Source organism: Penicillium atrosanguineum (assembly GCF_028827265.1).
Source record: "Penicillium atrosanguineum strain IBT 20685 chromosome Unknown utg000007l_segment0_segment0, whole genome shotgun sequence".
NCBI classification, from domain to species: domain Eukaryota; kingdom Fungi; phylum Ascomycota; class Eurotiomycetes; order Eurotiales; family Aspergillaceae; genus Penicillium; species Penicillium atrosanguineum.
The window spans coordinates 1810029-1833047 of record NW_026623139.1 but is presented as its reverse complement, the minus strand read 5'-3'; the positions used below and the strand labels follow the sequence as shown (position 1 = coordinate 1833047).

Below are 23019 nucleotides of genomic sequence, written 5' to 3'. Positions count from 1 at the left end.
TACCTTTGCATTAATACATTATTGACACGTATCAAAACTGTTAGAATGTGAAAGTAAGATTGTTTCAAGTGTGATAACAGGGCCTTACATAGGGATTCGTACGGTCATGTTACCCTTAGTTTTCTGCTATACGGCACCGCCGTAGGGTATACTTTTATCCTTTTGTACCCCTACTTAGTAACATATACTCCCTTGCCTCTAAAATCTTATGTAGTAGTATATCCTCAACTAGCCGGTCCACTATCGTTAAACAGGAACGGAAGTATTTCCGTTTGATATATCTCCCTTCCTATAAACGATTAGCTCTAAAGTCACAAATCTCCAACGACGTATTCGTATGAGCTCACTAAAGATCCAGTCATTAATTCTGTTCTTATTTGTTCGGCTTTGGCCAACGAGTTTGATCATATTGAAGGGGCGTTCAGGCGAGAATTTCACTGGTCCATAATTGCGATGTTTCCTCAGGTCCCATGATTAACAGATCATGAAACTTGCATTTGCGCAGTAGAGAGAGTTGGCAGTATCTCATAGGAGAAGACACGCATAACTACGAAGTTGAGAGGAGGGCGAGAATGTAGCTGTTAGCACTAGACACCCATCAACGTGACAGATTGGAACTTTTACCTTGTGACTGGTGGAGCAAAGGACGTCCAGGTTCATTTCGTAAGCCAACTCCAAAATGAAGTTGGGGATGGAGTAATGGCCATGATATGTGTGATATTTCTTCAAAAAGGGTGGTATATTGGGTATTTATTTACAGTAAGAAGGAAATTGAGTCTCGCGCACACGTGTGCCACACTGAAGCTCGACCCTGATTCAATACCTCAAGCGATGAAGGCCCGGAGCCCTTCCTTGTTCATAATCTCACCTTCCACCAGCCGCCCCGTCTCAGCGACCTCTCCATTAACCTGTTGATACCGTACCAGAGCGGGAATGTTCTTGGTGCCCCAAGTTGTTCGGTACACATTCTGAAGATTATTCCACCTTGAGAATGACATATCAGCTTCTTGCGCAACAGACCATGTGTATTCATACAGCCTGGCACAGCACATCGTAGGCTCGGAAACACAAAAAATTCGTTGTACACTTACTCAGGCTTCTGTCCAACTTCGATAAGTGATAGAGTCGGTGCGTCACTTCCAGTAAATGCCTCATTAATATGGGGCAAGGCAGCCCGGACATCCGGACACCACGCTTGCTTGGTTGTGGGGTCTGGTGAGGAGATGAAGGCAATGAAAAGCTTCGAGCCTGGGCCATTAGACAGAGCCAGCTCCTTCGGCGAGCTTGGCAGTGTGGGATTCATAGTGATTGGCATATTCGCGGTCTTGATGTAAAAGTCTCGAATTGGAACCGAGTTTGGGGACGAGACGGACGACACCGAGAAGCTTCAATGTTGATTGAATGTGGATTCTGGATGCGAAGTCCCTGACGCAGTTTTAGTTGCACAAGATGAGGAAATTGTGGCTTTTCGTTGGTCCCGTGACTAAGCGGGTCGCGCATTGGATCGCCGAAGGAAGGCGCCTCGAGGCGCTTCCACACAAAAGACACGGGGTTTCTTCCAACACAAGATACTCCGCGGTATTCGGCTCTTTCAACTGTGCGAGTATACGTTCAGTAAGTAAGTAATGCGATGCCTCAGCCATTCAAACCAAAGCCGTGGCCAATTGCGCCATACCTAGGTAGTCATAGTCAATACTTTCAGTGACCAGTTGCTAGCCATTTCAGAGTTTCATAGCTCTAATGTGACATAGGCATTCTATTAGGGTGTAGCTCTTGTAGTACTCTCGCTGTTCGAGGCTGCTGGAAAGTAAATTTGTTAAACGAAAGTAGAACCCAGCACTTAGACAAAGATAAAGCTAGCTTCAGGCAAACTATTTTTGTATACCTATAAAAGATATGCTTTTTGGTGTGATATCATTGACCACTCAATTACCTAGGTAGGTAGTCGTCTATGGGCGACCTGCGCCGTATGCATGACTACAGTCTCAACTTCGCCATGAGACGAAATAATAGACTCCTCGTGTAGGAGATGTACATGGCATGGCTTGGTTCTTGAGCATCATCCGGCTCCTAAATCTTGAAACAAAAGTAAGGAAAGAAAAAAGACCTAGTGCGCCGAGACATGCGCAATGGTAGACCCTAGCCTTCAAGAACAATGGCTAATGGCTCCCAGCTATCCAACCCACCCTAGACAGTCAGGAGTTGTATGCAAAGAGGCTCTATTCTTATATTCGAGACTGTTATTTTCACACAACAACCCCAGAGCAGACCTTTTTTTTCAATTTTCCATTGCGACTTTGTTCAAGTTTTTCAAAACTATTTCTCTTAGGATACATCTTCTCCATTAACAAAGGATCATGAGTTGGGCGGACCGTATGCAAATCCTACCACTGAATTAATCCATATCAAAGCTAATGTCTCGCAACAGCCTGAGCACCGCAGCCATCACTTTTCGCCTGTCATTGCTGTCGTAGCTGTTTGCACTTGATTGTAATGATGTCACTGGCTGTTCTATACCATATTTTCTACTCGCTCGCCCTCTCATTTGAGCAATTGTGAAAGCGGATACGGGTTCTACTGAACCTAAGTACAAGCAATTTTACCTTAGGAAGTGACCTTCATTACCGTCGTCTATTACGTTCATAACCCTAATTCCGGATGACTCTCTCTGCCAGACAAGTCCACAACACCAAGCTGGTCCACCATGGTCGCACGCTATTGCATCGCTTCAATGGTGTTCATATATAAAATCTATCGCATCCTCTTCTGAACCTCGGTGTGGACTTGTGATATTCTTTTCAAACACTTTGGCAAGCGTCGTTACTCTAGCCATCTGTGCTGGCGGAACCAACCTTATCAATCAATCAATCAAAGTTCTATTAACCTGATAAAGCCTAACTAGATGCGTCGAGGCTATGTAACGGAACCTACCTTCAGGGTGCTCGTCTTGCCATCTGGACTTTCATAACCGACGACTATGTGCACCTTTTACCCGCTAACATTCTCATTCTTTGTTTCCTTGCATTCCTATATCTTTACAGCTTCAGTGTGGACACGAAAACTTCTAACAGAGATCTTCGCGAGCTAACTGCCAGAGGTACCACTTGGCAGCTTCTCATACTAGTAAAGATTCAATTTTCTTCGCGGCAAATAAAATGTAACATAATACTATCTGTTGAGATGAAGATAGCTTTATCTTAGATTCACCCGGTTTCCCGTGGTTCATCTCGTCGATATGACTGAGCGGGGTGGTCAAAGTATTGCCCGTTTTGAATTGAGACCCTAGTATAAGATGAGGAAATGAGCTGATCGACTGCATCGTTGAGTCGATATTCGGAGAGAAATTGTATAAGAGTAGCAATTTTACATACCTGCGAATGTTGCCCGCACCACCTATGCCAAACCCCACATATTTCATCTCCTGCTCTCCCAAGTTTTGTGAACCTGGTATAGCAGCAGGTAGTAGCTCTCTCATACACTCAACTTTGGATAGCAAAAGGTGTTGGTCTTGACTGCCCTCTTCTTCCTTGGGTCCGGTACCCCGAATCTTGGACCAAAAACGATGCATCCAGAGCATGCTGATACTATGCCAAGTACCAATGGAGGCTCTGTCTTGGTCAGTTTCGCCTGCCTAGCATCGCCCAGTTTAAAAATCAAAGTGTATCTTCATCTCGCTCCAACTTATTATCCAACTCACCTTGTCCTTGGGCTTTCTTGGTAGGTCTCAAAGCGCGATCAGTGCGAACTGGAAATTTTGAGGCAAGCTCACGATTTTCTGAAAAAGCTCTCACGATTGATACACGCGCATCTGTGCTGAAATTTTCTCTGTTCTTTATAACCTCCAAGCTATTGCTTAGCTCACATGAGGGAACTTGACTGCCCTCCGTTTATTTTCTGTGATTCGCCTGATTCTAATGATGTCTAACGAATTGACACACTGCTACTCATTTTGGTCATCATGACTGATGTTTATCTCCACACTATAATGGAAGATTTATGGGGAAGTGGGGAAGCCAATACATCCAGACAAGAGAAAGATAAGGCAATGTAGCCTGATTGCTCTGCCATTTACAGGGCGTCAGTGGCGTCGAGGCAGCGAATGACGAAACTACTGATAACGGGTTTATCCTTATCACGGTGAGAATTATTGCCTTGACCCTTGGGTTTCCAGAATACGCCAGCCAATGCTAACTCAAAAGTTGGGGATTTAAGCTTTTGACAAGCTCTTTGGGGCAAACCTATCTCGGTGGGGCGGGAAGGACATGTGATGAAAATACGCCTGGGATAAAGCATCGACAAATCATCTTTCTGTACATGTTTATCGTCGGATTGTCTATTGTGTAATGATTTTGTCTAGCCAGATAATCATTCTCGTATTTTCACAACGCACAGGCCGCCTCTTACATCGGACCAACCAGGCATCCTGTTCCTATCTCTGCACTATATGTCAAGCTCGGTAATGAAAGATGTGATTGCCATAGAAAGCCATCATTTTAATAAGTAAAAGAACATTGATGCGGTGCAGATACTTGGTCTTCATTTACGGTCATAATAATTCTCTTCATCTGCAGAGTATAACTTGAAAGATCCTTTGAAGAACCCCTGTGATATTGCGCTTTTTACAGCTGTGATAAAGATAATTTGTCGCATCGCTGCCTCTAATATCTTGAGTCAAAGTTCGTCGCAGATATTCCCATATTCACTATTACCTTCCAATGTCCAATACAACGTTGACCGATCCCGCTCCCGAGTAAGTTCTACGCAGGGAGATATTGACCCTTGATCTGCTGTTAAGTGCTAACGCTTGATACTTATAGATGGCTCGATAAAGGCGATCAAGCCTGGCAACTTACAGCTGGTACACTTGTTGCTCTTCAATCGATACCAGGCCTCGCAATGCTCTATGCAGGTTTCGTCAAGAAGTGAGCGCTGTCGGCCTTTCTCAAGTATACCCTTGCATAAAGCTGACAATAGCGAACTACTTCAGAAAATGGGCCATTAACTCCGCGTTCATGGTATGAGCCTTCGTGAACAGACCTCTACCGACACTTTCTCATCCGTCTTACTGGCAGGTTTTCTACGCCTTCGCCGCAACTCTGATATGTTGGGTTATCTGGGCATACAAAATGGCTTTTGGCAAACAGTGGGGCAAGCTCCCTTTGGTTGGTACTCCAGGCCCCGTTTTGACAATGAAACAAAATCTGGCCCAAGCAGTCTTACCCGCTGCTGGTCTCTCGCCCAATTTCAACCTATCAACGATGATATATTTTCAATTCGTTTTTGCCGCTATCACCGTTATTATTCTGGGAGGCTCTCTGTTGGGGAGAATGAACCTTTTGGCATGGATGGTTTTTGTTCCCCTTTGGATCACTTTAAGTTACACCGTTGGGGCCTTCAGGTCAGTTGTCAAGCAAGTTATGTGACTGTATGAAATGTGCTAATCGAGAACCAATCTAGCATCTGGGGAGGGGGATTTCTCACTAATTTGGGCGTTCTCGATTATTCGGGTGGATATGTCATTCATTTGAGCTCCGGCACTGCTGGTGAGTAGAATCACAGCCACGATATAATGAAACCTAACGTGAAGGGGTCCTATAGGGTTTACCGCTGCTTTTTGGGTAGGACCACGCTTGCAGCGGGACAAAGATTCCTTCTACCCGAATAACGTTTTACTCATGCTGGTTGGGGCCGGTATTCTTTGGGTTTGCTGGAATGGGTTTAATGGAGGTGATCCGTACTCTGCGAGCCCCGATGCTGGCGTTGCTGTTCTCAACACAAATATCTGCACCTCCATGAGCCTCCTTGTCTGGACTATCCTCGACTGGATCTTCTTCAAAAAGCCTTCTGTCATTGGAGCTGTGCAAGGCGAGATTACTGGTCTTGTTGCGATCACTCCTGCCGCTGGCTTCGTCACGGGTTGGGGTGCTATTGTAATTGGCGCCTGCTCAGGTTCGATCCCTTGGATCTCGATGAACAGCTTTGGGAGAATGAAATGGATGAAGAAGGTGGACGACGTTAGTAAGTACCCCCAACAGAGATAGTTCTTCCCTTTTGCTCCATTTCCCAAGCTAATTACTCTACAGTGGGAGTCTTTCATACCCACCTAGTTGCTGGCTTCCTTGGGGGGTTTCTCACAGGTATTTTTGCGACAATTGACGGCTGTGCAGCGTTTGGTATCACAACTCTCGGTGGCGCAATTGATGGTAACGGCAGGCAGGTCTGGGTGCAAATTGTGGGTGCTTTATTCATCATCGGACTCAACCTATTTATGACCACAATCATCTGCCTTTTTATTCAATACGTCTTGCGAATCCCTTTGCGCATGAATGAGAGGCAGCTACTTGTTGGGGATGACGCCGTTCATGGTGAAGAGGCTTATGCTTTGTTCTTCGAGGGTGAGAGGAGTCACATCAGTCTTCAGACTACCGCCTTCGGAAGCGATCATATCATAGAGAGCCAACCAGAAGGTAGCTCTCCTAGAGATGACTCTACAGGCGTGGTCAAGGAAGGAACGACAGATTGAGTGAAGTCCAGGGTCATATTATTCTTCAAGTCTGTTTTAGAGCGCTTCGAGAACCTAATATTCTAATTAAATCATATACGATGCTCACAGTCTGTTCAAATCTCTCAATATGTCACTTTCAGAAATAAATCTGTTGATATAATTCTGTTTTAGGTGGCAGGCAGCCTTTGACTCACCCGGACAGCTCAGCCTAAATGAAGAGATGAGGACCATACCAAACTTTGATAGCCACACCAAAGAGTCATGTCAGTGCTTTAATCACGGCCTATAAGTTCAGCTCGTGGATTTAGAAGTATCTCATTATGATGCGTCGTGGCGGAGTTTTCAGTGCGTTTATGAGTAGATCGACTATTCGAGCTCTTCCACCCTGACGGGAGAGTACCGCGAAGAGTGAAGGTGAGTATGGTGGCTGCTTGCATTATGGATCGCCATTTATACTTGTGCCACAGTCGTCTGCTGCTATTCTCAATGTCTAATGCGAAAATATGCTACTCCCAATAGATGAAACCCCGGCGAGACCATCGTACGGGCCACCGAATCGTGTCTTCTCACATGGAACGATGATTATAAGTGAGCTTTCCAGCAAATGATGCGCGGCGCCATTTCACAGGCTTGGGGTCATCCAACGAATGAGATTGACATTCGACGTCGCCGCAAATCGATGCTTCTGCTTTACATATAGATACTGGGGGATGCAGATTGGCCCCTTGACTCTTAAGTCTCCTGTCAAATCTAAGCTGCAATCATTAGAACAGAAAAGACTTAAAATCCTAAAAATTATTTCGCTACATTTGACCAGGCAAATTCTTTCCGCAAGTCTAATATGGATTAGCAATAGTGGGATCAGCTATGGACACTAAAGCAAGGCTGGTCGGATGCTACCCTTTCGAGGTAGCGGGGCCCACGGTAATCGTCGGCTATTCGAGGCTAGTGCTCTTCACCCGCTTCAATCCCCAATGTGCACCTCTAGACATCCACAATTCACACCAAATTATCCACTGGAATATCCTTTGCTAATCCCGATCTCCTGATTCATCCGCTCTGCATTTGCCCCGAGACGCGCGGTTGAAGATGGACGGGGCCAGACCAGCCCGGCCGGACCGGCCTTATCAGCGCACTTACAAGGCATGCATTCCATGTCGGCAACGCAAGGCCAAATGTGATCTGGGAACCGATCTCGATGGATTACCAATCGGCCCACCTTGCGCAAGATGTCGCAGGGAGATGAGGGAGTGCGTTTTTCCCGAGAAACGCGCCTGGGAGCGGTCCCGCAAGCGCGGTATGCTGAGATCATCGAATGTTCTGCCTCAAATTTCTAATCGGTTCTTTTAGCGCGCTCTGACGATGATGAAGGTGACTTTTCCACGCAAGCCGAGCAGTTGGCTTCGGATGGATCGCCGGATAGTCGGAAGGGGCAGCATGTCCAGAGTCATCATCCCACGCAATACCAGGAAACCAGCCCTTTTCAACAAAGCTGGGGATTTACGGGGCATCAAACCTCTCCACAAAATGATCACAGTTCCCAGATTGGCATTAGTCCGGTGCCTGTTACAGATAGGAATATGCAAACGAATCCTTCCCCGAGTCGTGCATATCAAGACAACAGGCACCGCTCGAACTCTAATCTGGCAAGCTCCATGATGCGAACTGTGGTGGCGAGTGGAAATGATGCACTTAATATTCTCTTTGAGGCCGCAACTGCCCAGGATGACACATCTCCAACGGATGAAAGTCCTCTGACGGAAGCTGGACCCCGGTCCGGAGGTTCGAGTGCTAAAGAGCGCGTTACCCCCAGAAACTTTGAAAGCCCGGCAACTTTTGAATCTGTTCCGAGGGCTATTCGTCCAGTTGACATGTCCAACCCTTTACAAGCCACTTTGAATGTCTGGGACGCATGTCGGTTTGTCAAAATGGGATGGTTCACGGCCAGAGAGGCTGTCACATTCGTTGACTTGTAAGTCACTCGCCGTAGGGGTCTCACTTCGGTTCATGAGCGCTAACACCAGGCAGGTTCTTCAAGAATATGTCATGTCTGTCCCCTATCTTGACAGACTTTTACGCCAACCATCAGAATCATTACTGGCTTATCAGTCGCGAGCCAGTGCTATGCAGTACCATCCTCATGATTTCCTCTCGCTATCACGTCCTTCCTGGTGCCGGCGGCGAGTCGAGGAATTTCTTCATCCATCACCGACTCTGGCAGCATTGCCAGCAATTGACAATGCGACTTATTTTCGGACAAGAAAAGTCCACCAAGTCGAAAGTCCGAAGCCTTGGAACAGTTGAGGCACTCTTACTCATGGCTGAGTGGCACCCTCGCTCGTTGCATTTCCCGCCCGAAACAGACGGTTGGGATGACGATCTGATCTCGACCGGTCCAAAACCTTCAGATCATGGTGATTCCAATAGTGAGTCAGCAAATCGCTGGCTGGAGGATATGATTGAGCCATCAAGGAGATCGGACCAGATGTCGTGGATGCTACTAGGGTGTGCCCTCTCTCTTGCGCATGAGCTGGGCATCTTCGAAACAGAAGATGAGGATTCGCCGGGCGAAGAGCAGCAATGGAAAGAGCAAATGACCCTTCGCAGACAACGAGTACAGCGTTTGCTATATGTTTACATCAATCAACTTGCATGGCGCATCGGTTGCATGTCACCAATTCCTCAATCGCTGAACCATGCTGTACTTGGCGGGCGGAAGCCTCGAGGACTAAGCCAGCCAGGGAGTACCTGGCTAATATTTATGGACTCGTGGATTGAACTGACCAAACTGGCCCAATCAGTCACTGATATGTTCTTCCCCTCTGCCAAGTTTGCTCGCCAACAACTGCATAGTGGCCGTTACATTGGACTGCTTGACCATTTCCGGCCACTGCTCAATCAATGGAAGGACAGGTATTTGCAGCCGCACGTTCTTGATCCCCTCTTCTATAATGATCTCTTTATAGAGTATCATTTCGTTCGTGTGTACACCCACTCTGTGGGAATGCAAGCTGTGGTTGAGCGAGCGATCGCAGATTCTGATCCCAACAACTTGGATGAGATGCGGCCAACGACGATCGACACCACCGACTACGAATACATACAAGAAGTAATTGATGGCTGTTGTCAGATTCTGCGGAAGGTCACTCATCTTGCAGAAGGGGGCGCCCTGCGATTCTCCCCGGTCCGTATAGTCCTTCGCATCACCAGTGCTTCGATCTTCTTGATGAAAGCGCTAAGTTTGGGTACGCGACAATCGACTCTCCGCGAATCCCTTGAAGTGCTAGAAAAAAGCATTGCTGCACTTAAGTCCAACGCATTGGATGATGTCCATCTCAGTACTCGTTACGCTACACTCCTGGACATGCACGTCTCGCGTCTGCGACGCAATCTGCTGGCGTCTTGCAAGAATGTCAAAAACAGTCGAGGAACCACACGACGGTCATCCATGGGTCCGCCAGCTTGGCCAGAGAACGGTGACCGTTCAAATCATATCAACACACCTGTGTCTCAGGATTTAACATCCGAACTGAGCTTTATCCCAACCTTCAACGAGATGGGCGACGACTGGCTGTCTCTACCCTTTGATCCTTCTATGGCACCATTCGGTATGAACAACGGAGGTCAGTTCCCGATGTATGAGGGAGGGGCACTGGATTTTATCTGGAATTTGCCGTCATAATGTAAAAAATGTGTCCAAATGTACATATAGTTGCGTACCCACCTGCAAGGGCACGCGGAGTCCATAGCCGTCAACACCGAGATACCCCCGTTTTCGCATCGCATGTGGCCAAGTTTAAGGATAGAAATTTTCTGACGACACGGGAACATAATGTGGCCCGGGATATTCTCTTGCCTCCCCCGGACGGGGAAGCTTAATCCTTGATCTGTCAAAGAATCGGACCCATGAAATCATTCCTGAAGCTCCCGATTTCCCGGTGGCGACCGACGGTCACGTGCAGTCACGTTCCGTTGATGAAAAAGTCGTCGACCCGCTCTCTTATCTGTTCGAGGTTGACCACGCTCATCACTTCGGCCATCCACTGCCATCAACTTGTCCTTCCTACGCCTATCCACCTTCGCCCCATAACCCGACATTTGGTGATCGCGACACCATCTCCTCCCGACTCCCGACTCTCGGCCCTTGCCCCCTTCTGATACGAACCTACATTTCCTTCTACCGCAATACATAATGGATCACTCGAGAGATCCCTGCCCCTGGGTCGCGCTCAGCGACTTTGGTGGTGCCTTCTGCATGGGTGTATGTCTCAATGAACACGTCTCCGCTTGTCCCTGAGTTCAGGCGACTGATTTTCGCGCTTTAGGCTATTGGTGGTGCTGTCTGGCACGGTGTCAAGGGTTTCCGGAACAGTCCCTACGGTGAGCGCCGGATAGGTGCTCTTACTGCCATCAAGGCTCGCGCTCCCGTCCTCGGTGGAAACTTCGGTGTTTGGGGTGGAATGTTCTCGACCTTCGACTGTGCCATCAAGGGCATTCGCAAGAAGGAGGATCCCTACAATGCTAGTAAGTGGTTCATCGGATTTCCTCCGATCTTTGACTTTTCTGACCGATTCTTCTAGTTATCGCCGGTTTCTTTACTGGTGGTGCTCTCGCTGTCCGTGGTGGTGTCAAGGCTGCCCGTAACTCCGCCATCATGTGTGCTGTCTTCCTTGCTGTCATTGAGGGTGTTGGTATCGGTTTTCAGCGTATGATGGCCGACAACACCAAGCTTGAGGTACGTTATCCCGCAAAATTAACCCTTTGGAGTCATGGACTGACTCGTATCTCAATTTAGCTCCCTCCTCTTCCCCCCTCCGAGCAGAAGGCTCTCGCTTAACTTCCTTTAACCTAACATTTCCGCGATCGAATTATCTCCCGGTGGCCGACCACCCACCTCGATCTCTGTTTTCATAACACATCCCTACATTGAGTCTCTCTTCTCAGGTGTTCGGTTTGGGTCCTCATTCTTAAACAACATGGCATAGAGGGTCTTGTTTTATTTTGCGACGCTTTTGATACCGCCTCCCACGGGCCTCTGTTTTCGAATCATTGTATTTTTTGTGAAGACGGCGGGTTCATTTGATGGCTGGTTCCCATAACCAGCATGTTTCTTTTTCGTGGCCAGGTGGCCCTACAAAAGAATTTCTCTGCTCATTCTTCAAAAAAAGCGTTCGGAAAGGGACGTGGTGGATTCTTGTACATTAACGCATGGCTAACAGGCATAATACGCATTTTTTTTCTTGAACATATTTTCAATTCTCATTCTCGGAATAATTCTCAATCATCATTTCTAGCTCATCTCACGAACTTCCAGGTCCGTCTTATCCGAAAGGATGCATTAGCTAGTGCACGGAGTAACATTCGGTGACTCCGCTTCTACTTCCCCGCACCGGCCTCCAGGGCTCTTCCCTTCAACCATCCCCAACACCCAGAATGGCAGCAGAACAACCAACTTTCAAGCCCGCGTTGATCCTACACGGCGGCGCAGGCAATCTAAAACGTGCAACCCTCCCGCCGGGTCTTTACGCAGCTTACCATGCCTCCCTTCAATCCTACCTCCGCTCGACCCAATCGCTCCTTATCAACGGCAGCTCGGCCCTCGATGCCGCTGTCCACGCTGTCTCATTAATGGAAGACGATGAGCTCTTCAATTGCGGGCGTGGTAGCGTCTTCACCACAGCCGGCACAATCGAGATGGAAGCTTCCGTAATGGTGACCTCGGTTCAAGAGCCTGACGAGACCAGAGAGGGTTCCGTGAAGCGCGGCGCAGGCGTGATAGGCGTCAGGAATGTCCGTCATCCCATCCAACTTGCACGTGAGTCTCTGCTTCGCACCGGACATACCGTCGATGGTCAACGGAGCAGTGATGGGGGTAGCATGCATTCGCAGCTTGCTGGGCCTCATGTGGAGACGCTAGCTCGCGATTGGGGACTCGAATTTAAACCTGATGAGTGGTTCTTCACGCAGCGTCGGTGGGATGAGCATGTGCGTGGGTTGAGGGGTGAGGCCGAACCTATCTCCATGAGCCAGGGAACTGTGGGTTGTGTTTGTTTGGATCAATGGGGGAATTTGGCTGTTGCGACTAGTACCGGCGGATTGACGAACAAGCTTCCTGGTCGCATTGGCGATACCCCGACTCTGGGCGCTGGCTTCTGGGCCGAGGCTTGGGATGAGATGGTATCGGATAGTGCTTCGGTCCGGTCTTCTCGATATCTCACCTCGGTCGAGGGGGTTATCGAGGAAGCCAAAAGCTGGTTGGCCGATTGCCTGCCTCCGTTTCTCAGGGAGACTCGCCCTCCAGCTTATGCAGCTCTTCTACCCCATGGTCATCCGGGCACTATCTTTGAGAAACAGTCGCCGTACCAGGTGCCTTCCAGCAAGCCCCAACAGGTGAGACGTGCCATTGCTGTCTCAGGAACTGGAAACGGGGATTCGTTCCTCCGCGTCGCTGCCGCCCGTACAGCCGCCGCGATGCTACGATTTTCTGCACCGGGCCGATACTCGACCCTCGCTGATGCCGTAACTGCCGTGGCTGGTCCTGGTGGTGAACTGCAACGCTCGGCTGGACGGCGCTGGAAGGTCACTGGCGAAGGTGAAGGGGGTATCATTGGGATCGAAGCTGAGTCTGCGCCGACCACTACGATTTCTCACGATCGGCTACGTCGCGGGAGAGTTGTTTCTGATTTCAATTCTGGTGGTATGTGGCGAGCTTACATCGAGGAAGATGATGATGGGAAAGAAAAGGAAGTAATTATGGTTTTTCGCGAAGATTATCAATAGGTACGTACGTACAGTAGTAGTTGGCCTCAACTGCTTTGAGCTTTTTAAGGTGTGGAGGCTCAGTCATTCGGAATATATATAGACAGCGGCAGTTCCCATCTCAAGTGCTGCCATAATATATAGATCAAGCGCTCCGAAACTTTGATATCATTGATGTAAACATATGCATGCGTGTACCCGTGTTCACTGGAGACATTGACTCTTTGTACCAAGGTAAAAAATACCTATGCTTAATCGATCCAATCCGGAGGCCTAAAGTGGTTACCCCAGAGTCCAATGAAACGACAGGAAATAAAAATTAATCGTTTACTTAATAACTGTTCCATAGAATGACTCTTCCCATAAGAATATCCGACTCAGGGTAGTAAAAATGGTTATCAACAAGGAATGAATGTGAGTGAGTAGAAAAAGTACAAAAAAAAACTCCGATAGGGGGAATCGAACCCCCGGCTGCCGTGTGAGAGACGGCGATGTTAGCCACTACACCATATCGGACTGCTGTTGAAATATGTGAATATTATGGCAATATATATCAAATTTATAATATAAGTTTTGGATCCACTGTAGTCAAACTATCACATTGAGTTCCATGATATCCCATACTGGGATACTTCATTATGCGTGCACATTGCATGGACGTATTTTCCCTATCAACCCGGATCACCGACCTCCTGAGCTCCGCCAACTGTAATCCGTCGATGTGACTGCTCGGCTCCTCTACAATCACGCGACGGCAATTTGCGTCCTTCTCAGCTCTGGCCGATGCTCAATAGGAGGAGATCCTTTCTGTCCATGGTCCGTGACATCGACCTGCAGGCTCACCGCCTCTGGCCTCATTCTGTCGACGAGCGTCTGCACGCCCCACCTGTAACCCCGCCTCGTTTAGTGTCGCTAACACGCTCACTCCCTACCTTCCTCCGCTGAAATATCCTTTCGTCCGTATAGAGCCTGGCGTTGCCCGCCACAGACAGGAGCAGATCTCTAAAAACAATGAAATTTCAGATTTTAAAGCTGAATCGGACGCATATAACTACCTCTGTCGAGTCAAATGGCGTACCAAGACCCATATCCTTGGTAGATTCTGTCGTACGTCGAGGGTATGTTCGAAGATCGAAATATTTCGAGAAAATGGCGACCCGCTCGAAGTCCAAATCATATACTGACAGACTCTCAAACGCCAATCTTGTGTTCATTTGAATCCAGTCAAAGTGGGCCTCGTAGAGATTCGGACTAGACACCTCCATCACTGGGTTGAGCTTCCCTTTCTTCGGAGGCTCTAACTGTAGTTTTAGCGAGTCTCGATATGCACCTTGCTTCAAGAAGAGGTTGGCATATTCAATGGTCACTAATCGCAGATCAAGATGCTGCTTTGAGTTGGATTCGGTATTTATGGGCCTCTGGCTCGTTATAGTATCCTTCCACCATAAATTTCATGGACGTTCATTTGCGCCATGATAACAATGAACCCTAGTGTCCAGAAAACGGGGATTTTGAGACAAGAGACGACTCGTCATTTTTGCAACGAAGATGACTTACAGGCCTGGAGAATATCAAGGTCTCATTCGAACAACTTTTTTCCGTTTTCTTTTGCCAATCTTTTTCGAAAATGTTTCTCTCGGTTCACCCGGTTACTTGAGCACGCAATGAAGGCGAAACATGCTTAGAGCGGGTTTACCACGCGTCATCGAGCCCAAATCAAAGGATGCTTTAATTATGGGGCATATCAGTGAGTAAGCAATGTCCATATAGAGATAAATTTCATTTTCAGGTGGACTTTTGTGATTATTAGATAGATATAACCTCGGGTAATGGTGATGTTGCTAGGGCGATCAAGCACTTGAGAGATGTCCAGATACTAATTGACTTGGTTTCAACGGTTTGAATCGACTGTCTTTTTCATTCATCGTCACTGAATACCTAGGCAACTGACTATCGGTTGCCCCTCTTCCCGGATCGTGGACGCATACTGACTCCAATATATAATCCATGAGAGCACCGAAGGCTCCGCATTAGTATCCCTTAGGCCACGGGTTTAATGTTTACCCAGAAATACATATAGTCAACCATTTTTGCGTGAACATGTTTTTCTACCGAAATTATTATGGCCGAGAGAAATTCCCCTAAAGTTGAAAGGGGATTATAAGATGAGAATCATCACAAAGTGTGATGATGTCAAAATTCCACCTCAATTCTATCCAATGGGACGATAGCTCAGTTGGGAGAGCGTGCGACTGAAGTTCGCAAGGTCGCTGGTTCGATCCCGGCTCGTCCCATTTTTTTGATTTGAAGAATCCATCTTCTTAGTCTTCGATATAACTATTTCAACCTTGAAAAGTCTAAGCTGTTTCCAAAAAATTTGTTTTTGAAAGTATGCCAATAAATAAAGCCCTATCAAGTCAACTTTAGGATTTAGCGAGAGTATAGTCGTCATTGTACACTGTGTAGAATGCTTTATCCCAGCCACACTTTTTTGTTTGGGTTCTATTTCGTAGCTAAGCGCGCCCAAGAAAACTTCAAATCGACTCAACACTCTTTGTATGCCGTTGGGTGGAACAAGAAATTTTCAGGTGTGATAAGATTCAAATTAATATTCTACACCCTTTCATAGTAAAATAGATCATATTGTGGGACGATAGCTCAGTTGGGAGAGCGTGCGACTGAAGTTCGCAAGGTCGCTGGTTCGATCCCGGCTCGTCCCATTTTTTTTTGGAATCCGCTGTTATATATCTACAGTGGCACCGCTAAAGTGTCAATTCCCCTATACACCGCTCTCAATCACCACGCATACCGCCTACTATTCTGAGTGGACCAAGTATGTTTCTGTGGCCAATGGAAGTGCATAGTAACATAGGTAATAGAGTATAGTCATGTAATAGAGTATAATACTGGTATATTTTGGTCGCTAAATTGATATTGTACTAGGAAACAGTTGATGATAAATATGCTCGATCCGGCAGAATCAGAGGGGTCGCGAACCTCAGTGGCGCTACTGTATCTATTTTTAATTTATTCAAAGGAGTCACGTTCAGATAGCAGAGCAAGATAATAATTATTACATAATGGGACGATAGCTCAGTTGGGAGAGCGTGCGACTGAAGTTCGCAAGGTCGCTGGTTCGATCCCGGCTCGTCCCATTGTTTTTGTCATTTTGTTTTTCATTATTATTAAATAGCTTTTTCTCCATCAACATGAAATGATACATATATATGTACGTGGTATCGATAACGTTGATGCTTGAGAATTTTTTAGCTAATATGTTTCAATTTACTGTAATTTTTCTTACGGATCCTTAGTCCGAGGTATTTATACGTTGTAGGTCCGTGCGTTGGTAACCTGCGAGTAATACTAGTCTTTTGGCTACGTTGCTTACTATTTTCTATGGTGTTGCTTTCATCTTGTGAATTTGTCTCTATGAGTATATCCTTCATAATTGTGTTGGTGGTAAATATGTATTGCCGGTGATGTCACTCGATCAGAGCGATCAAAAAATGTGTATAGAGAGAGGCCAAGAGACCTAGTTCCTCAGCAGCATTTATCTTCTAGCCAACGGTGGTGGTCTAACCTTGGTAGGATTAGACGTCGAATTTTACACTAAGTAAGTAGCTTTGCCTCATTTGAGATTTCTATCTTGCGCCAACAAAATATCACTTGTAATTTTCATTGCACCACATATTGCAAAAGTAAGTAAACGTATCTATAGATGAATGACATAGCTAGGCAACCTTAGAAATGGGGAAAGCTTAGCAGGTCCTAAACAGTAATATATGATTCAAGGAAGACTAAGGGGAGATAAGGACAGAGGGGTCTCTTAAACACTACGAACGACACTCCTCCAGGCGGCAATCTCTTAATAGCTTCTACCGAAAACATCCCCAGGATATTGAAGCAAACAAAAAAAATGGGACGAGCCGGGATCGAACCAGCGACCTTGCGAATATTGAAAGAACTTCAGTCGCACGCTCTCCCAACTGAGCTATCGTCCCATTGATTAGTAATTACCTTTAGTATTTGCTATAAGGCTAACTCCTTCAAGATTGAAGTAGAAAATAGAAAAAGTAGAACTATAATGTCGGGGGAAACTTATACAGAAAAAAACATGTAAAAACATGTAAAAACATGGGACGAGCCGGGATCGAACCAGCGACCTTGCGAACTTCAGTCGCACGCTCTCCCAACTGAGCTATCGTCCCATTGGGTAATGATCAGCGTCCACTGTTCGTTTAATGAACGAAACCTTTCTAAAAGTGTGGACATCTATCCTAAGGACAAGATCTGCGCGGCAAGGGGAAGCTCCGAGTCTTGGTATGCGGCCCCAAGGCATCCGGAAAGTCTGCAGGATCCTTCGGCTCAAGTGGAATTGAAAGCCCCTGCTCTGGCTCACGCCAACACGCTTGCACGCCCCCAGGCCCACTCCAGGCCCACTGTCTGCTAGCTAATTCTAGCTATCTACAATAAGATCTAAAGAAGTAGTCTAGTGGGCTGTAATATCTTGCTTAGTACATAAGAGGGACCATTCTCTCTAGGTTTGTCTATTAATAATTGAATAGTTAGTCTATAAAGAAATAAAGAGCTATCAATTAGATTCAAGGGTTTCGGAGATAATACCGGGAACATAAAAAAAGTGGGACGAGCCGGGATCGAACCAGCGACCTTGCGAACTTCAGTCGCACGCTCTCCCAACTGAGCTATCGTCCCAGTGGGTGATGATTCTGCGAATTCTTCATTCTATACATCCAGTAATTATACATCGAATATGTTAGCCTCGACAGCTCAAGTGTTAGGGCTCAGTAGCTGTGAGACAGATGTCATTTTTGACTCACCGTTATTATTCATTGCCGTATACTTCCGTCATTAAGCTGGGCGAATTAAACTCTACTCCCGCTTTGGTTAAGGAATTAAGCACGGTACGAACATTTGACGAACAGCAGTGCACTGACTATAGAGGAGCGAGGAAACGCAGGAACAACGATAGAATAGATTCGGTCCTGATAAGCAAGTGAGATTGCCATGCGCATGTGATGTTTTACGTGCCTTTTTTAGGCCAAGTGCGATGTGTTCTTTTATACAATATCCGTACGGATCTCATGCTAAATGTGAGATTCATACGCAAATAGTATATATCTCCGAAAAATCCTTTGCTTACACACCCGGCACCAGGGATGACAATCCGTATAATCTTTTCAGGATCTCGCAGCACAGGGCGGCTAAATGCAAATGAGAGTTTTGGGCAACCCATACCTAGACATGCACCATTTTGTAAGAATGCATCGATGATCTAGGCGTTGTTTCAGCGTGCAAGTCGTTACATGCATGTGATTTTGATAGACAAGCCCTACTGGCCAGGATATGTATTCAATTATGGCAGGAATTATTTTCATGGAAGTCCAATTTGCAGCTCGCTAACACTCCTGGTAAAGCCATCAAGCCTTGCAAGTCAACGTTAACAGTTTAAAGAGCCCAAAAAGCATTCCTCCGCACCAAGCAATGGAGAATATAGATGATGGACGTACATACTCCTACCAATGTGGCTGGATTCCATGTTTTGAGCCAGTTAGACTTTTGAATCTCTCTTGGTATGTCCTGGAATTATCCTTGGGGCCCGCATTCGATTCAAGACTGAATATGGTTTGGGGGAGCTTGAGATAGTCGGCCAAGTCACAGCGTGCGTCTCCAAAGCCTTGGTGGAAGTTGCGTAGGGCCTTGGTAAGCATCCTTGGTAAGCATCATAGGGAGCGTCTTGTCCACAGGGTTAAATTGTGATACTTGGTCTTCCCATCACAATTATATTTCGGTCGAGCTCTTGGAAAAGGCGAGGAGTTGAGTAGAGCGTCAATGAGGCGACCGGTTTGCCCCCAACCTCTTCCAAGCCATAGTAACTTGCTCAACAGGTATTCAAAGACAGCACCAAAATCTCACATCTTTTCAATCCTGTTAATGTATTGGCTTCTCATCGAGGAAACGCTGTCCTGGAATGAGAGCACCTACGAGATCCAAGCGACTCTTCAAAGGCCTTCAAGAGTGGTACCAGTGTATCTTGAAATCTTCCGGAGCTCTTCCCCGATTGATACTTCTACGAAAAAATCTCGCAAGAGGGATAATTTCCATCTTGGATCCCATGCTGACGGATATCCTGATGCTGTTGGATAGAGGGGAGGTGAGGGTAAAGTCTTGGGGGACTAAGACAGGACGAAAAACAGTTGAGGGGAGCAGACAGCGAGAGGAGCTGCCAAGCAGACATAGCGAATGTCGAGGAAACCACAAGAAGATGAAATGTAAACCTGACGGGTAGGCAGTAGGTAAGTTCCAAAGAATCGCTCAGACTGAAATCTGGCTGCTAGAACAGACTGTCCTGGTCTACAAGCAAGTGAGTACGTTTGCGTTGCTGTGAATGCATTTAAGGTGAAGAGGCGGGTGACGGTCATGTTCATAGCGAGCACCTAAGTAGGTATACCTTGATACTTTTTGCTAAATAAGCTGATGATAGTAGCCTGTGTTAGTTACTATAAAGTATCCGGACCTTATGCTGGAGGTGTTCTTGATCTAACGAACAAACCTGATTTCCAAAAGATCCTTGATGATTGGGTTAGGGCAAGTATTTTCAGGGCTCGAAGAGATCGTGTATAATACCCATTCCGAAGATTCGGACTTAGATTGTATATTTCTCGAGCAGGGCTCTCATCGGAGATGTGAAGTAAATTCGTCACCTCGTCTACAACCCAAACGCGCTTTCCTGGCATAATATAACAGCATTCCACGACGATATATTAATTAGTACAATTGAAGTTGTTTAGTCATGGTGGGTTAATGAACATGGGGTTTAATCTACATCGTATGTGCCCAGACTTTACCTCCTATCCATCCCTTGATGACGCCCACGATTCGCCAAGTACCATAGCATACAAAACATAAGCTTATACACGCCATTCTATGATAAAGCTGACAATTTTCGAGGTAATGATCGTCCCCTTTCAGTAGTGACGCTGTGGAAGGAGGTGGCATGTCTGATATTCAATACAACTGGGCTTGGTTGTCTCCCTTCAAGTTCCTGAAGCTATCCCGAATTTATTATTGCTCATACTGCTCAGCTGGCCCATCCCTAATTTACCCGGCAACGAATTGGTTCACGATACAGTTCTCTACCACATTGACCGTTCTCTTTGTCTATATGGCACTGGCGTCGCCAGTCCTTGCGTAGCTCAATTTAAAGAAGGGAAGATCGACCCATTAGCTTAATTACAAGGTCTAGGCTTGATTTCATGTCTGTAAAAATAGTAAAAAAGTCTTTCCAACAAAGCCCCAATAATTCGAAGCCGGTTCCCCACATCTATCCAACCTGGGGTTCAGACACGGCGGAAAGCAACGGCGCAATGTGCAGACGGAACTGGTTCCGCACCAGGGATCATCTACATGTGGACCGGCCATCGCAACGGCAAATACGAGCCCATTATACATTAAATGTAGCACTAAGAGCTATGCTTAAGCTCTTTGTAAAATCATCCTGACTGTCTTATCCAACCATACTACCAGATTCCTATTCCCATTTCCAACCTTCAAAATGACCGACTCAGTGACCCTCTACACATACTTCCGCTCCTCCTGTTCAGCACGCCTCCGCATCGCACTCTATCTGAAAGGGATCCCATTCACCTCGGTATTCGTCAACCTTCTCAAAGATGAGCAATCTTCACCTGCCCACCGCGAAATCAACCCCTCCGGCACAGTCCCAGCCCTCGTGACCCAACGCGCCTCCAAGACCCCAGTGACAATTACCCAATCACTGGCAGCTCTCGAATATCTCGACGAAGCATTCCCAAACAAAGGGCCCGCTCTTCTCCCGTCAGACCCAGAATCCCGAGCCCTCGTCCGGACTCTTTGTGAAATAATCGGGTGTGACATCCAGCCCGTGACGAACCTTAGAATTCTCAAGCGTGTTGGTCCGCTCGGGGCGGACCGGGCTGCTTGGTCGAAGGATCTTATTGAGGATGGACTGCGAGCGTATGAGAGTATTGTCTCCTGGTCGGCTGGGAATTTCAGCGTCGGGGATCGGATTACTACGGCGGATATTTGTTTAATTCCTGCTGCGTGGGGTGCTGAGAGGGTGGGCGTTGATTTGGCCATGTTCCCGGTGACTTATGGGATTGTCCAGAATTTGGAGAAGGAAGAGGCGGTTAAGAAGGGACATTGGCAAACGCAGCCTGATACGCCTGAGGAGCTTCGGGTGAAGGAGTAGGTTTACGGCCTTACGCATAGCTAGTGCTTTTACTTTTTACTTTCTGTGGTTGATCATACCGGTCATTTAAAGCCGGCTTATACGTGTCATTGCAACTATCTTAGGACTGTGGAACGTGCAGAGATAGCAATTGCATCAAATCACTCGTCTAATCTCATCAAATCATTTTCCACTATCTACAGCGCAACAGCCGGGAGAATAGTGCCGGCACAGTCACCGAATCCAACGTAGGCACCCTCAGTGCCAGCCTTGCCGCGCAAGATGATGGTGTCGCCGTCCTCAAGGAACATGCGCTCTGAGCCATCGGCAAGCTTCAAAGGGGTCTTGCCGTTGGTCTGCTCGAGCAGACTGCCTTGGGTCTTGGGCTCAGTACCAGAGATGGTACCAGAGCCGAGCAGGTCACCGGTCCGCAGGTTGCAACCAGTGATAGTGTGGTGAGCGACCATCTGAGGGAAGGAGTAGAGAAGATTGCGGGCGTTGCTGTTGGAGATAATAGTAGGCTGGCCACCCTTGTTGGTGATCTCGACCTCGAGAGGTATCTCGTAGCAGGTGTCGGCGCGCTTCTCACGGAGATAGGGGAGAAGAGAGTCGCGGCTGCCGGGCTCCAGACCTTGAGCACGGAAGGGCTCAAGGGCGTCGACAAGCACGACCCAGGGAGTGATAGTAGTACCGAAGTTCTTGGCGTTGAATGGGCCGAGAGGAACGTACTCCCAAGCCTGGATATCGCGGGCGGACCAATCGTTCATCAGGACCAAGCCAAAGATGTGATCCTCAGCCTCCTCAATAGAAACAGGCTTGCCCAAGTCATTAGGAGTGCTGATGAAGGCAGCCAGTTCCAACTCGATATCCAGACGCTTGCAAGGAGAGAATGTGGGCACCTTGGGGTCGGCGGCGGGGTTGGCCAAGATCTGACCCTGGGGACGGTGCAGAGGAGTACCGGAAGGCACCACCGAGGAAGCACGACCGTGGTAGGCGACGGGAAGGTGCTTATAGTTGGGCTGCAGAGCATTGTCGGGTCCGCGGAAGAGAACTCCGATGTTGTAGGCGTGGTTCAACCCAGCATAGAAATCCGTGTAATCACCAATCTGCATAGGAACGTGGTTTGTGACCTGGGACAGTGGTACCAGAGCTGTCTTCTGAAGATCGGCATTGTCCTTCAGAAGCTGGGGATACTGGGTATCGGCACGGAAGACGTTCTGCAGGTACTCACGGACCTGGCGATGCACGGGACGACCCAGGGCAGCGAAAGCGTTAAGGGTGGGCTGGTTGAAAACACTCAAGTGCTGCTGGATCGCAGGCAATTGAGAGAAGCCGCCCGATGAGGCGAAGGCGTGCAAGTTCAAAGCATAGTCACCGATGGCAATGGCGGCTACCCGCGATGTAGAAGCGGAGATGATGCCAAAGGGAATGTTGGCGAGCGAGAACGGCGAGTTCTTAGGGATCTGGAGCCAGGAAGCCATGGTGAAGAGATGTTTGAAAGAAACAAAGTCCCAAGCTTAGTTTG

The 23019-nt window shown here is 47.4% G+C and overlaps 9 protein-coding genes across 9 annotated transcripts; 5 read left to right on the top strand and 4 right to left on the bottom strand.

Moving 5' to 3' along the window:
- Nucleotides 1–824: 824 nt before the first annotated feature.
- N7443_008891 (Riboflavin synthase-like beta-barrel) lies at nucleotides 825–1315 on the bottom strand (the record flags this gene model as incomplete). Its single annotated transcript, XM_056888947.1, has 2 exons — nucleotides 825–984; nucleotides 1092–1315. 2 exons carry the CDS (start codon nucleotides 1313–1315, stop codon nucleotides 825–827), a joined length of 384 nt encoding a protein of 127 aa, XP_056738249.1.
- A 1888-nt stretch (nucleotides 1316–3203) lies between these two features.
- On the bottom strand, nucleotides 3204–3577 carry N7443_008890 (uncharacterized protein; the record flags this gene model as incomplete). Its single annotated transcript, XM_056888946.1, has 2 exons — nucleotides 3204–3282; nucleotides 3372–3577. 2 exons carry the CDS (start codon nucleotides 3575–3577, stop codon nucleotides 3204–3206), a joined length of 285 nt encoding a protein of 94 aa, XP_056738248.1.
- A 1138-nt stretch (nucleotides 3578–4715) lies between these two features.
- N7443_008889 (ammonium transporter) lies at nucleotides 4716–6523 on the top strand (the record flags this gene model as incomplete). Its single annotated transcript, XM_056888945.1, has 6 exons — nucleotides 4716–4750; nucleotides 4818–4922; nucleotides 5036–5398; nucleotides 5458–5543; nucleotides 5599–6018; nucleotides 6084–6523. The coding sequence occupies 6 exons, from the start codon at nucleotides 4716–4718 to the stop codon at nucleotides 6521–6523; spliced, it is 1449 nt and encodes a 482-aa protein (XP_056738247.1).
- A 1071-nt stretch (nucleotides 6524–7594) lies between these two features.
- N7443_008888 (uncharacterized protein) lies at nucleotides 7595–10187 on the top strand (the record flags this gene model as incomplete). The annotated part of the gene is made up of 3 exons (XM_056888944.1): nucleotides 7595–7802; nucleotides 7856–8477; nucleotides 8534–10187. 3 exons carry the CDS (start codon nucleotides 7595–7597, stop codon nucleotides 10185–10187), a joined length of 2484 nt encoding a protein of 827 aa, XP_056738246.1.
- A 510-nt stretch (nucleotides 10188–10697) lies between these two features.
- Nucleotides 10698–11342, top strand: N7443_008887 (protein transporter TIM17; the record flags this gene model as incomplete). Its single annotated transcript, XM_056888943.1, has 4 exons — nucleotides 10698–10766; nucleotides 10831–11029; nucleotides 11086–11240; nucleotides 11301–11342. 4 exons carry the CDS (start codon nucleotides 10698–10700, stop codon nucleotides 11340–11342), a joined length of 465 nt encoding a protein of 154 aa, XP_056738245.1.
- Nucleotides 11343–11938: 596 nt separating this feature from the next.
- N7443_008886 (isoaspartyl peptidase/L-asparaginase) lies at nucleotides 11939–13285 on the top strand (the record flags this gene model as incomplete). The annotated part of the gene is made up of 1 exon (XM_056888942.1): nucleotides 11939–13285. One exon carries the CDS (start codon nucleotides 11939–11941, stop codon nucleotides 13283–13285), a length of 1347 nt encoding a protein of 448 aa, XP_056738244.1.
- A 3847-nt stretch (nucleotides 13286–17132) lies between these two features.
- On the bottom strand, nucleotides 17133–18118 carry N7443_008885 (uncharacterized protein; the record flags this gene model as incomplete). Its single annotated transcript, XM_056888941.1, has 4 exons — nucleotides 17133–17258; nucleotides 17392–17460; nucleotides 17891–17994; nucleotides 18106–18118. The coding sequence occupies 4 exons, from the start codon at nucleotides 18116–18118 to the stop codon at nucleotides 17133–17135; spliced, it is 312 nt and encodes a 103-aa protein (XP_056738243.1).
- A 2722-nt stretch (nucleotides 18119–20840) lies between these two features.
- Nucleotides 20841–21515, top strand: maiA (maleylacetoacetate isomerase MaiA; the record flags this gene model as incomplete). Its single annotated transcript, XM_056888940.1, has 1 exon — nucleotides 20841–21515. The coding sequence occupies one exon, from the start codon at nucleotides 20841–20843 to the stop codon at nucleotides 21513–21515; it is 675 nt and encodes a 224-aa protein (XP_056738242.1).
- Nucleotides 21516–21691: 176 nt separating this feature from the next.
- On the bottom strand, nucleotides 21692–22975 carry fahA (fumarylacetoacetate hydrolase FahA; the record flags this gene model as incomplete). Its single annotated transcript, XM_056888939.1, has 1 exon — nucleotides 21692–22975. One exon carries the CDS (start codon nucleotides 22973–22975, stop codon nucleotides 21692–21694), a length of 1284 nt encoding a protein of 427 aa, XP_056738241.1.
- Between the last annotated feature and the right edge of the window lie 44 nt (nucleotides 22976–23019).